This window comes from Biomphalaria glabrata, chromosome 10, assembly GCF_947242115.1.
Source record: "Biomphalaria glabrata chromosome 10, xgBioGlab47.1, whole genome shotgun sequence".
Classification (NCBI taxonomy): domain Eukaryota; kingdom Metazoa; phylum Mollusca; class Gastropoda; family Planorbidae; genus Biomphalaria; species Biomphalaria glabrata.
In genome coordinates, this window is record NC_074720.1 from 32,766,409 (window position 1) to 32,780,899 (window position 14,491).

Below are 14,491 nucleotides of genomic sequence, written 5' to 3' on the forward strand. Positions count from 1 at the left end.
GAAGCTAAAGCAAATGTAATATTTTGAATAAAAGAATAATCAAGTTAAAAAAAATGATCCTTTTAATCTTACAAAGAAAGCAACATGATATTGTAGTAAACATTAAAGCAACTTAGCTTAATTACCTAAGGTTATAATAAATATGAAGTGATATTTAGCCTTAAAATATCTATAGACTATCCACGCCTGCCGCCAGGGGAGGACAAACATGACTCTCATTCAGGGTTCTAACTGAAGGAGACCCCATCACACTTTTTTAATGCATCTTTTAGAAATATTGGAAGTTTTTTGCCTAAACGCACCCAGTTGTTAGGGGTCCAAATATTTCAGGCAGGAGGCATGGGTTATCTAATGTTAACACACAGTGGTAGACATTTTTTTCTATTACAGCACAAAGAGTCATTAACTAACAGTGCGTAAGGATACTTCTGAGAATGTTTCTTTCCTTCAATACAATCAATAAATATTTTAGAATGATGAATGATGTAAAGGAAAAAAAAATTCACTTGGTAAGCTTAGATACATTTCGCAAGTGTGTGTGTGTATGGGGGGGGAGGGGGGGAGAGGCTTTTAGACATTTCACTTGAGTAAAAAAAAATAATTTCATGCATATAGTCTGGATCAAAGCATAGTTGAACAAATAGCTTACTATCTAGTCTAAGAAAAAAAAGTTTTTTAAATGAATACACGTTAGTCTCTTTTTTTTTTTTTATGATTTTAAGACATTACATTCAAAACAAAAGAATCTTATTTTATTTATAGGTATAATTTTTTAAAAAGTGAAACTTTTTACTATAGGCCAAATATAAAATTGAATTAATGCTGTTAATAATTAGAAATAGATGAGAGATACAGCAGATTGTTTTTAAATAAGCAGCAAATGTTAATTTTTTAAATTAAATATTATATATTTTATGATTTAAGGAATAGGGCACAAGTTAGAGTGCAGAGCATAATTCACAGGATCTTAAACCTATTCTTAGTGAAGGTATACATATATATACTACAATGGTGAATACAAACAATCACTAAGACATTACTTCATACACTTTCTAATAAGCATTCTCGAGATGTGGTAAGGAAGCTTAGAGTCTAAGAGTCAACAGTGGGGGGTGGATGGAAGTGCATATGAACGTTTGCACTGATTTGTTACCTGGTTCAGAAGACCAAATATCAGTGGTAGCCATTGCAATTTTAGATGGCTGCCTGGTCATTACTGTCATTGGCTTAGGTGATTCTGCACCAAACACAGTGCCTGAACACAATTTAATTAGAAAAGTTTTTGAACAACAAAAATTTCTATGCATTAAAGTTTTAAATAGGTAGAAGACAGTTGAAGTGTAAGAAAGAATTTCAAGATAGGACTAACACCAAGTTTTAGTGGGCTAGAACCAAACAAAAGGTGAAGACAATACCACACTTCATTAATGTTGTGAACATGTCCTCTTAAGGTTAAACAAACATTGAGAAGTATCAATAATGTCACCACATATCCTTTAAACAAGTTTCTGTATTGTATTTTTTTTTTAAATATATTTAACAAGCTTAAAAGTCTCAAATATACCCAGCATAATAAGCTTGTTTAATCATAGTTGCCATGCTAATTGGTAAGTTTTTCTGGCTGCATTACCTATTAAAAACTGGAATTCATTAGGATGTTCTTATTTATATACTTCATTAAAACATTTTCATTTTCACTTCATCAACTACACATGCTTTTTTTTTCACCCATCAACATAGCTCATTTATTAAACCTTGCACACTATTGTTTTTTTTTCATTGTCTAATTAGGTCAGAGATTTTTATTTGTCTCTGGAACTTTCAGCTTTTATAATGATATTTCTCTTTGAGGTGATATGTTTATTTTGAAGTGAAAATAAGAGATTTTTAAGAAATTAAATTATAATGGTGCATATTATGTAGACACATGAAATTATATTTTAAAAAGCAAATGTATTTCGTCCGTAAGTTTTAACTTTGTGTCAGATTATATTGTAGATAACTGATTTAGTGATGTGAGGAAACGGTTATAACACAAAGCAATCAAATTACGTTTATCACTTTTGAGATCAGCTTCTTCACTAGCAGCCATTGTAATAAGCTCATTATCCAATTCACCTGAGCAATTAGAGAAAAAAAACAAGAGCATGTGATACAATGCTAAAGAAATGGTCAACCATCTCAGTAACTCCAGGAAGAAGAAAAACAGATTTACATATTTGGACCTCCACTAAACCATTTCTTTACAGGCTTTGTAATTTTTTAAAATTATTATACTAACACTAAATAATAATAATTTAATTTATAGAGTGCTGTTAAAAAAACATAATGTAGGCTCAAGGCACTGAGATAACATGACAAACATAAACACAAGAACTAGAATGACAAAGTGATCTAAAACAAATTTTGAACAGATATGTCTTAATGTTTTTCTTCAATGCAATGAAGCGTGTTGTCTGTCTGAGATCAATGGGGAGTGAGTTCCAAACCTTTGGTTCGTGCACTGAAAAACTGTAAGTTTTAGGGACAAACGTGGCACCACTAGAAATGTTGAGTCCATGGTGCGCAGGGCTCTCTGAGGGACATATAGAGTGATCAGTTTGCTAAGGTACAAGGACATTTCTTTATTGTAGATGCACTGATGACAATGTGCTATTTAAGCATACTGTATAGTACTTTAGATTGTATAGTACTGCAGCTTAGATAGTAATGAAACTTGGATAGATGGAAGAGCTTATAAAAAAAAATAGCTATATATGTTAAGAAAAAATTTTAAAAAAGAAAAATAGTATTTTTTTTTTTACTTTAAGCTACAATATAAAACTTTAAAGAGAAAAAAAATCTGGAAAAAAATCCTATAAAGAAAGAAAATTGCAAATAGTCAAAAATAAGAAATATGTTAGTAATTTACATACAAATGATGCAAATGAAATTCTATATTAGTACCACATAATTATGTAACACTTGGTTTCATAAATTATATGTTGTTAACATGCAAGTAGAATAACAATATTATTACAACATAGTAGTATTATTATTATGGAAATAAACCTTTGTTTATGATTATGACAAAATTAGGATTCATCCAATTTATTAAAATGCTGGAAAGTCTTTTTTTTTATAATGTTGATTTATCATAAGCTGGATATTACTTTATTATAAAACATAACATTTAATATAACCTGGTCTTAAGCAAAAGTAATAAATAGATTCTTTACTTTTCTTAAAATATGTTTTGTTGTTTCCCTTAAACAGTTGATGAAATAAAATTAAGTCCTCATCCAAGGAAATGAAAAAAAAAAGAGGAGGTATTTTTGGAAATATGGTCATACCTTTCATATAGTTATTATCCAGCTTTACAAATGCTGTGATCACAAACAGTCAAATTAGTTTTAGCATGTTATGAGCTGCCTCAAAATCATCCATTCAATTTTATCGGAACAATTATACTAGCATCCCCTTTCAATTTTATTTAAAAATTCATATTTGATAGGCCTAGGACTGACCATTCAGTTTTATTCAAGACTGCATATTACACTATACTAACACTATAGTTCGACCACTTTTGTCATCCAGGGGGCTGAGACTGCATAATAACTAGATCTGTGACAGACAATTAATATCCTAAACATCATGGAGCAAATTTATTTCATATACATTATATCTTAGAATTGGAAATGGGGTGGTGAAGTGGTAAAGCCCTTAGCTTTCAAACTGAAGGGTCCAAGGCTCAAATCCTGATGAAGCCTGGGATTTTTAATTTTGGGATCTTTAGGGTGCCTCTGTGTCCACCAAGCTCTAATGTATACCAGACATTAGTTTGGGAAAAGTAAAGATGGTTGGTCAATGTGCTGGCCACATGACTATTTCGTTAACTGTGGGCCACAGAAACAGATGATCTTTACAATATCTGCCCTATAGAGCGCAAGGTCTGAAGGGAAACCTTACTTACTCTTTTACTAAATATCAGTATTGATCACAATTTTCAACTTAATCAGAATTGTGGGACTGCAAGTATCTCATTCCCTCACTGTACTGAACTAGTTGTCCTTACATTAGTTTAATTTATCTTAGTCCTCTTAATATTAAGCTTTTCAAACATCAAAGTTCAACCAATTTTGAGGATCCTATTTTTATATTCTTTACTGAATTGTATCAAGTCTCTAGTGTAATATCAAATTTACAAGTAATATTTCACGCAGAAAGCAATTTTACATTTCTCATAAATGGAACCACAGAATAAAATTTTAAAATGCTCTAATTCTATTTGTTGACAAAGCCTGCAATTAAACACCCTGTAATTTTTAGTCTGAGAAAATCTTAAAAAAATATAGTTTTCTTAAGACAACTGAAAAAAAAAAAGGCTTGCAAGTGATTAGCATTGACTTGCAAGATGCATACAGGACTGTCTCAGTAAGCAAGGTTATGACAAGATCTAAACATAAGTCATCATTAAATATCAAGAAATTACCTGGATCTGTGACTATAGGAATGTTATTGTTGATGTATGCAGCAGTCAAAGCTTCAAGGTATTCATGCTGGGTAGAAACAAATATTCTAGTTTAATTGGGCATGATACACTATTTTAAAACAGTAAAATAAATAGAAAAAAAAAGGGAATCTTAAGTGAATATATTTTTCTTTCCTTACTTTCTTCTGTTGCTTCTCTTCAAATCTTTCCTGTACAAACACTGGAATACCAGAGTTGGTGCGATCATCTAGAGACCGGGCTCTTTTTGGTATATTGGTTGAGTACTTCATTGCCTAGGAAATAAAAACTTTATATGCAAGAGAAATTTACATTTTCCCCAATTGGGTTTACATAGAAAATTAAATTGTTTATTCTTATAAAAAAAAATGTGAAAATGCCCCTTTAAGATGGAGTAAGTCAATTTAGATCTTAGACTAATTGAAGCTACAAACAAAAACCTGTCTCAAGGGTGTTGTGTATAATTTATTTATAGGATACATTTTTCCCCCACCCACATTTATTGTGGTATGTCATGTGGTTACTCTGACCTGTTTCTAGGCTAATTGCTAGCAAGGGTGACATGTGGACAGCATAACTTTCCTCTAATGGGATAAGCAACCTATTTTACTGAGTATGCCTGGGACTTAGCACCTGTATCAAACTGAAAAAACTCCAGATCAGCAGCCACAATTTATATCAATTGACCATACCATAGCACCACCAAATAAATTCAGAAAATGTGTCAATGGTTTCATAAAAAAAAAAAACATATCCTCTTAAAAACTATCAAATGTTACATGCACATCTTAGTGTAAATGTGGAATGCAAGTTGAAAGGAGAGAAGAACCAAAAATGGAGAAATATAAACAAAATAGTGTTTACAGTGTTAATGAAGATTAAATTATTTATAAACTATGATTTTGTCATTTTAATGTTGGTGTATCACTAAAGAGTTTCTTCACATAATAAGACATAACATCAATCATGGAAAACAATGAAAAAGTATATTCTTTTGTGCATTGTAACTAATAAAAATTATGGCTTAAAATAAACTGAAAAAAAAAATAAAAAAATAATCATGTAGTGTTTTTGACTTATTTAGTGACACAGAGAAGTTGATATAAATTATTTTAAAATGATGTGTAACACTAGTAAAACTCTACCATTGTTATTTTTATCAAGTCTTCATTCATTGTGTTTAGAGAAAAAGAATTTTACCTTTCCATTGTCTGGTTTCAATGGTTTTACTTGATTATTCCTCATTTTTTTGTCCTCTTGCTAAAAAGTAATTAACAGTTAATGCATGTAATAAAGAAAGATTAGCTCTATCATCAAAAAAAAAAAAAAGAAAATATTAACAAAATTAATTTATATCACATAAGATCAATGAGTCACAATGAGTCTTGAGCTTTGCTTCCTGAGCAAGTCCTCTGTAGTCTTATTTAACCCATGGGTGACACTTTTATAATGAGATCAGTTGAGCCACATATAACAGAAATGAGTTGCAAATATTCCAAAACCAGAGTTATATTGATTTTAAGCTAAACAATCACTTTAAAGATGGAAGTAACTCAATTCAAAAGCCAAAATAAGAATTAAAAAAAAAAAACTCTGAATGACTGACGTCTTTGAAAAAAAAAGTCTTCATTTTTAAAGTAATGACATTTTTTATAAAACATAAATTCTAAGACATAAAAGTAAAACATTCACAATTTAGAAGCTAAATAAATTCTAAGAAACAATAATTTCTGAAAACATAAAAATAAAGCATTCAAAATTTAGAAGTTAAATAAGTTCCAAGAAACAATAAAATCAAAAAACATACAACTGGGGTTGTTTTTCTGGCTTCTTCTTTGTGCAGTTTCTCTCTTTCTCTTTTACTGCGTAACTTCTTTTTTTTAGGCTGCAAATACAGTCACATGGCAATACTACTTTATTTTTAGATTGAAAAATTTTACTTTGAGGTTGTTTTTTTGCAGGATATAGAAAAAAATAACGCACCTTATTATAAGTGTGATGATTGCCATGAAATACAGCAATCTAGAAAACTATCGTTCTGAGTTTTACGAATGTCTTGAAAGTTGTCTTTAAACTATTTTCAAATTTGTGTAAAAAATTTGTGTAAACATATTTTAAGCTTTTGCCAAAGTGATGCAGCATTGGCGTTTAAAAGAAATAAATTCAGTTGACTCTTGATAATCTGACTCTCTTAAATCCAATACATGTGGTGTCCACATCAATGATGTGCACATCAGCTGCACATGCATGTTTTAATGTTGAAAGACATTCAAGAAAAAGTCAAGCCAGATTGTTTGCACAGAAAGAAACAAAATATTTTCACAGATGTAATTAATGTATACTGTAGTACATATATATTTTTTTAATGTAGATTGTAATTTGGTACATTATGTAAAAGCTGAAATCATTTGTTTTGTATTTTTTAGAAAAATAAATTTTCTTTTTAATCTATTTTTTATTTGAAAATTTTTAAGTATAAGAAAGTATCTTATTTCATCATAACATCTAGAATTTTCTTAGCATATATGGTTACATTTTTATAAGTACACAGCTATCCTTTGGTAATATGAAATTTTAGCCGATTCGACACCCCTCCAGTCCTGTAGCTGTTAAACTATCAAGAGTCAACTGTAACTAGCTTCATTATCATTTTAAATATATGAATGAAACCTAATGTCACACATTTTCATAGATATATAGTGTACAAGAGCAAAGAAAAACAATTTCAAATATTCTACAATGTGAGTCTGATAGAGTTCGGAATATGATTACAATATTTTACTTTTTAAACCTAGTGACACTAATAATCCAGATTAATCCTGAAATTCTTTGAAATATAAAATCACTGCACAACAATGAAATACGTAATGATACATATTTTAATTACTCAAACTCGAAGTGCAGCATTATCATTCACACAAAGTAATCCAAATTTAAATGCACAATAAAGAGGAATTCCATAATAAATCGACACAATGAAATAACACAGAGTGAATAATTTATCAACAACTGAACTATAGAACTGAGCTGAACTCAATTGAAATGACTGTGCTCAACTAAATCATTTCCAAATTTATACTCTAATTAACTTTGATCTAGAAAGATCTAGAATCACAAATCTTACAGACTCTGAATAACTAAAACTTTAATGATCTCCCTTGAAATCGTTAGCTCTCTTCATAATCCTGAATTAGAGAATATTCCATCTTAAGCCCCTTGCTTATAACTGTGGAAAATACTTAATTCAATAGGAAATAAATATCAGAGACTATTAAATCATTGGACATAAAAGTTGTTGCTTCTATGAGTATTACTGCAAAGTAACAATTACTATTTTATGATTCTACACATATGAGCTGCACCCAGCCTAAGAGATGTTCTGATTCCAAGCATGAAATACTCGAGAGGAACAGGCTACAGAAGATTTCCCAGTTTCTGAATGGAAAATGGAATAGAGAGTTTGACACAGATTCACATAGTCCCAGCATGCCAACTGGAAGAGGACAAGTCTTAACTTATTTATCATGGAATTTTTTTTAAGAAAACTTTTTGTTCCAACTTTTAGATTTCACTTATCTTAAAGATTAATTAAAGATTAATTAAAGATCACTTCTAAACTTTTTTTAATGTTAGAAAATGTGTTGTTGTTTTTTTTACCTTAGGAGCAGTGAACTGTAGATGTACAGGGGGCCCATCAGATATAGAACTGTCAGAACCATCATCACTGGTAGATAAAGATCATACAAGCTGAGCATTTTAATTTTTAATATATAATTATTTAAGCATACTACTGGCTAATTACATGTGTATCAAAGGGAAATTACTGTTAAGCCAAAATGGATAGATAACATGTTTTAATCATTGGCCAAGTCTTACAAGGTACTAACTAACTACAGTTTTGTCTTATTGTGCATGACTAGCTGCAAGAAATAGTTTAAGAAAGTTGAAACAATGAAAATAGTGGTAAGTTAAGGGACTTTTGCTATTGTATTATTTGTTTGTTATATAAAAATAAAGTTCCTCATTCAGACCTTGTGATCTATAGAGCAGATGATGTAAAAGTCATCTGTTTCTATGGCCCATGGTTAATGAGGGTGTCATGTGGCCAGCACAACAACCAATAAAATGTACTTTTCCCCAACTAATGTCAGGTACCCATTAGAGCTGGGTGGAGTCAAGAGGCGCCCAAAGATCCCGAAATTCATCCCAGTCTTCACCACAATTCAAACCCGGGACCTGAACAGAAACAAAAATCTTAAACTACTTATCCTCTAGATAGGATAGTGCAATTAATACTGCATATAAACCTTGATTCTGTGTCAGTGGACATGTCAACCTCTGGGAAGTCCTCCACTTGTAAACCTTTCTCAGCCATTTTAGCCAAGACCATCATGTGGTGTTTCTGTTTCAATTCAAAGAGAATTTGGTCGCACTGTAAAACAAAAACAATGAAACAAAGTGCATGATACATTGTACTTGTTCCAGTAATTAAATTTAAGTTCTTAATGTTTATATCGAAATTAATTTAGAAATGAAAAGTAACGACACTTGTGTTTTTAAAGAAAATTTTCCTTTTATAAGTAAAAAAGACATACAAGACTAAATATTTTCAATGTAAACATGACATCAATGTAATTAATTACAGAAAAAAAATAAACATGTAAACATTTTTAAAAAAATAGTTTGAATAGAATGTTTGCTAGATATTGAAAATTATGAAATATTAACTGAATGTGCATTGTTAATAAGTGCAGACACTCAAACCTAGTTGTTCAATCTTAAGTGACTTAAGTCAATGTTTATCTTTTGTGTGACTCTCCTTAATAAAATGTGTTCTATTGCAAGTCTGCTAAGAACTTGAGACAATTTAAATGTCAAGGATGTGAGGTATCAATTTTGGGTGTTCAGCTTTTGTCCTAATTTCTTATTCTTATTATTTCTATTTTATTCTTTTAATTATTCACACACTAGTAATAATAATTTTATTTTTAAATTATAACACTAAATCATTTAGAATACATTTTAAATGTTCCATCCTGTAATTAAAAAAAATAGTTTTCCTAACACAATTGGGTCTTACTATCCCATTTTAGATTACCAATTGTGTTTTGGAACTTATTTTTTAGCTTAAAGTAGAAAAAAGATATAATTGATCTATTTTTTAAAAAATGCAACAACCAAGACAACTTCAAAATTCAAGTTGGCAAGAAACTTTCCAAGGTAAAATTGACAAGTTGAAATTACAAGATGTAATTATTTTTTTAGTTTTACTGCACAATAAAACCTTCATAGATGTCTGATTCTTTAATGAATTTTGTCATTATACCGAATAATTAAAACTGTAAGTAACTAAAGAAAGCACTTCAAAATAACCCAAGCATGCAAATAAATCATGTCAATATTGAAAGTCACTTATCTAAAAAATAAATTATGTAGGATAAAGTTAACAGTATATAAAGCTTTTAAAAAACATGTCTTAGAAACATATTGAATTTACCACTTTAAATAATGAGTACATGTAGATTCTTACAAAAAAGTAATTGATCCTTATCTTTATGACACTTTCATAATGCATTCTCATTAGAAAGGAAATGTAGATATTTTCAACAGACTGAACTAGATCTAGACATTTTCTCTGCATATTAATGGTGTTGGTAGATTCATGTAAGTCAACACTTTCAATATTTACACAAGAGGCTGTCTTCCTTGATGTAGATCTATCAGGATTATCTAATTATCAATTGGTGGTTTTTTTTTCTTGTGTAGGCTAGAAAATAGCTCCATCTATATATATTTAAAAAGAATCTTTTTTTTTTGCTAAAATTATCTATCTTAGCTTCTGTGACAAAGGAGAACAGAAGTGAATATAGAAAACAAAAAAGACTATTTAGACTAGACGCTACTGCTAAAACCAAGAATTAATGTGATAATGATATTTCAATTTTGTATGAACAATGGGTTAGATTAAAATATTTCACAGATGGAGACTAACCTATATAATATACGCATTCAAAAAAATCTAATGCTACACAAGACATTTTTTTTTTCAAGAGAGGCTTAACATGAAGGAAACTAGGAGTAGACTAGTAAATCTAGTGGATGAGTGCATAAGTGGAGGACTTTCTTAATTCATTGAACAAAAATCTGAAATGCTAACAATGTATTTTCAAAAAAAAGTATCTAAAGGTAATTTTAACAGCCAAATAAAAACATTTGTCAGTTGCAGTATATTAAATAAAATTTAAAGTAAATTAATAAAAAAAAATAGCAATAAAAGCAAAAAAAAAGTTATTTCCAAAATTTCACTTACAATTTTTCATTTCACATCTACAATTTTTTTCTAAGCAAAATTAATGTAAACGATAAATCAATAGCTGCCACAATTGCTTTCCATTTGACAGTGTGAAATAAATGAGTGAAAACATGCAAAACTATGAGACACACTAAGAAGGGGTTGTGAACATGTTCATCTAAAAACATCCTAGTCACAATGACAAGACTCAACAATAAAAGTATTAGGTTAGTGAATTACCAATTTTTTAACAGTCATCCAAGTCAGGATATGTTAAGACAAAAATACAAAATGAATAAGTAAAAAATAGAAACTACAAAACATAGAAATGTTAAATTTAACTGTATGATTTATGCAAACATTACATTTTAGCTGAAGTTTACTTTATGAAGTGAGGGATATACTCAAAAGTTTCACAAAAATTTTTTTTATAGACTGACTCTATATATATATCTACTATGCTGCCCTTTACCAAAAAAAGAATGCTATATGATGTTTAGATTGTAGTAAGAATAAACCAAACAGCCATCAATTTTTTTCTCCACCTGACAAGTCAAGACCCTTTATACTGGGAAGGAATCAATCCTAAATACTAAACCATAAATCTTTTAACCCATTTTCCAACAGTTAAGGTCACTTTTTAATAATATTAATAATATAGTATACTACTGTGTTATATTCGCAAGATAAATCAATTCCCTAATTACATAACTATTGGAACATTCTGATCACTAAAAAAAATGTATGAATGTTATAAAGTCCCAAATGTTAAACTAGCATTATTTCGTTAGTTAGATTAACTTTAACTCAACATGTAATATTATATTAGTTTACAAATCACAGAGATGTTAGGACAACTGAGAGACACAACAGGATTCCAAAGATATTGTACCTTGGTCATGTCAGGATCACAGTAATCTAAGAGTGTATCACAGAAGTGGTAGCCCATCATTTCAAAGTCTCTCTGGTTAAAATGAAAGCCCTTCTTCTTGCCCAGACTAGAGCCACAAAATGTAGCCTGTAAGAAATGTTTTTAAATAATAGAAATTTTATGTTTTAAAGAATTGTGTCAACAACTTGAAGATCTACTGAAATAGGAAAGTATAACAGAGAGAGAAAGTGAAAGATTTTGTGTTGACTAACTTCCATAGTGTAGCTATTCATAATGCCCATGTTCCACATCACAACCCTTCCTGTGCCTTCTTTGCTTTTTTGAACTTTGAACTTACAGGAATCATAACAGAACTGAAAGACAAAAAAAAATATATAATGTAGATTTTCAATAGTTCTACAGTGATTAAGTTCCATCAATAAGATTCTAATGTAGTTTCATAAGACATTATTTATAGTAAATACGAGATTGTTTGGTAATTATGTTTTAAAATTTAGCTTTTGATAGATTTGATTGAAATTTTTGATTAAAAAAAAAAGATATGCTAAAATGAAAAATTTCTTCTTCCAGCATTTCTCAAATCAAAGGCTCACTAATGACCTTCTCAGGTGTGTTTCTGTTGAGCATGGACGGGAAAATTCTTTCATGAAATCTTTTGTTAGACCTGTGAGGTTGTTCACATCCATAGATAAACACATTCTGTCTTCTACTGTGCCCATGCAAGTCGCAATAAACAATAACGTCTCGCTCAAGTAGAAGTCTAGAAATAAAAAAAAGTATTAAAGCTGTTATAAGTATTTATCACCAAAGCAAAGTTAATATACTACAAAGATTTAAAGCCTAATCAAGTTGAGTGCATTTTGCAAACCCTCATAAATAAGGAGAGAAAATAGCAGCAGTTTTAGAACTTAGTTTACATTACCAAAAAAAAAAAGATAACAATTGAATATAGAAATGGGTCTATGTAAAATTGCATGGGATAATTTAAAAAACAACACCAAACTTTTACTAGTCTTTTTTACACATTGCCTAGCAAATGTCTATTTTTGTTATATTTGGGTTTCCAATTGTAAGCAGGTTTTAGGATCTTAGAAGGAAATAAACTAAGTCTTTCTAAGTATTAGTTAAGTGAGTATACTGTTACAGTATGATCTTGTTTCTAATCTGATAAACTTTCTATCAGTGATTTATCCCTTGCTACTCTTGGTGTTTTATTGGCATATCAGAAATATTAATCTTCTACATGTCTGCAATATTCAAGGCCATTTTTGATTTACCTAACAAGATTTTAAATATCTTACTTTCTAATCATTTGTTTGGTGTGAAACACAGAGGGGTAAGCATCTTTTAAAGCTGTTTTATAGTTTCTGTTGAGATCACGACCAGTCAGAGAACATCTGTAGTTGCCAACAATGACGCCATCTGGATTCAACATTGGAACCACTTTGAAGATGAATGAGTCTCTGAGAAGCTTAAAGAGAGATTGAATTAATTAAATAAAGATTGTTGAACACAATGTGTGTATAGATATTACTGCACATTAACTGTTTTAGTTGAGCTTAATATTATAATTGGGGCTGAAGGGTTAAGCGCTTAGCTTCCAAACCTGAGGTTCGAATCTCGGTGAAGAATTGGATTTAGAATTTCAGGATTTTTAGGGCGCACCTGAGTCCAACCAACACTAATGGGTACCTGAATTTAGCTGGGGAAAGTAGAGGAAGTTGGTCTTTATGTTGGACACATGACACCCAAAGAAACAGATGACTTTAACATCATCTGGCCTCTAGATTGCAAGGTATGAAAGGGGAAACTTTACTTTACTATTATAATGACCATTTTTGAATGACCATAAGACTATAATAAATTAGAAATCAATCAAATTGCTAAAATACAGCACCTAAATTAAACAATGCTATATTCTAGTTCTTAACTCTAAAAAAAAAAATGGTAAATGGTAATCAATTCTAAATAATATACCCAGTAGCCTAAAAAGAAATTGGACTAGTTCTTATACAAACAACAGTGCACAAAAGGAACAATTCTTATAACCTATTTACACAATAGTTGTCTATCATTAATGCTATACAGCTAGTTTCATGCTAATCTATGGCTTCCAACTAATTTTGTAAAAAAAAATTTAACAGCTTACCTTAGCATCTGGAGAGCTACTTGTGACAAAATCCAAAAATCCTTTTAACATCCAGCTAGAGTTACTTTCACCTGGGTGAACTCTTGAGGTCACGACTACTGCCTTTTTGTGCTGAAATCAACTTGTTTATATTAGTTCTAGTAAATGAAATTTTAAGCAACTTTTCTTTTAAAAGGAAATTTTTTAAAAGTCAATTGATGAGTAAGTGACCCTCAAATCTCAATAGGAAAAAAGTTGAAAGCTGTTGTTATAATACCTTCATATCTTCAGGATTCTGGGAAGCAGAAGTAATAGTTATGACATAAACAAGGTTCCCAGCTAGTGTTCTACACAAGACTCTCTGCTTACAGATTCTTGATTTGATAGGATCATTGGTCAGGTCCAGTAGATAGTTCTAATCAAGTAATTAGAAGTTAAAAAAAAAACATTTAAGCAGATTAAATAGATATAATTTAAAATTCTAAATGACTATTAGTTAAGCAAAGAGTGAAGAATGTTGAGACTGTTAAGCTAAAGATTCTGGAATGTATATGTAATAAAGATTGAATTTTCAAATATCCGAGAGTTCACACAGTTCTAATGTTGTAGGTATCTGTTAGGAAGAGTAAAGTATTTTGTCATGCATTGGTATAAATACAAATTCTCTAGGATTTTACACAAAAGTTTAAA

General features: G+C 30.1%; 1 protein-coding gene across 40 annotated transcripts in view; it reads right to left on the reverse strand.

Moving 5' to 3' along the window:
• The window catches only part of LOC106064887 (cytosolic carboxypeptidase 2-like), a 48,889-nt gene that overhangs the window by 16,999 nt on the left and 17,399 nt on the right, over positions 1–14,491 (reverse strand). For 16 of the 40 annotated variants that reach the window (XM_056043524.1, XM_056043523.1, XM_056043501.1 and 13 more), the window contains 15 exons: positions 14,079–14,216; positions 13,823–13,933; positions 12,975–13,144; positions 12,274–12,433; positions 11,925–12,026; positions 11,674–11,799; positions 8,797–8,921; positions 8,147–8,213; positions 6,297–6,374; positions 5,690–5,749; positions 4,651–4,764; positions 4,472–4,538; positions 3,333–3,365; positions 2,053–2,118; positions 1,154–1,255 (listed from right to left, as the gene is read on the reverse strand). In XM_056043524.1, coding sequence (XP_055899499.1) covers positions 1,154–1,255; positions 2,053–2,118; positions 3,333–3,365; positions 4,472–4,538; positions 4,651–4,764; positions 5,690–5,749; positions 6,297–6,374; positions 8,147–8,213; positions 8,797–8,921; positions 11,674–11,799; positions 11,925–12,026; positions 12,274–12,433; positions 12,975–13,144; positions 13,823–13,933; positions 14,079–14,216 — 1,519 coding nt within the window. The remainder of the gene's footprint in view (positions 1–1,153; positions 1,256–2,052; positions 2,119–3,332; positions 3,366–4,471; positions 4,539–4,650; positions 4,765–5,689; positions 5,750–6,296; positions 6,375–8,146; positions 8,214–8,796; positions 8,922–11,673; positions 11,800–11,924; positions 12,027–12,273; positions 12,434–12,974; positions 13,145–13,822; positions 13,934–14,078; positions 14,217–14,491) is intronic. The other 24 variants (XM_056043513.1, XM_056043510.1, XM_056043503.1 and 21 more) reach the window with 10 other exon arrangements.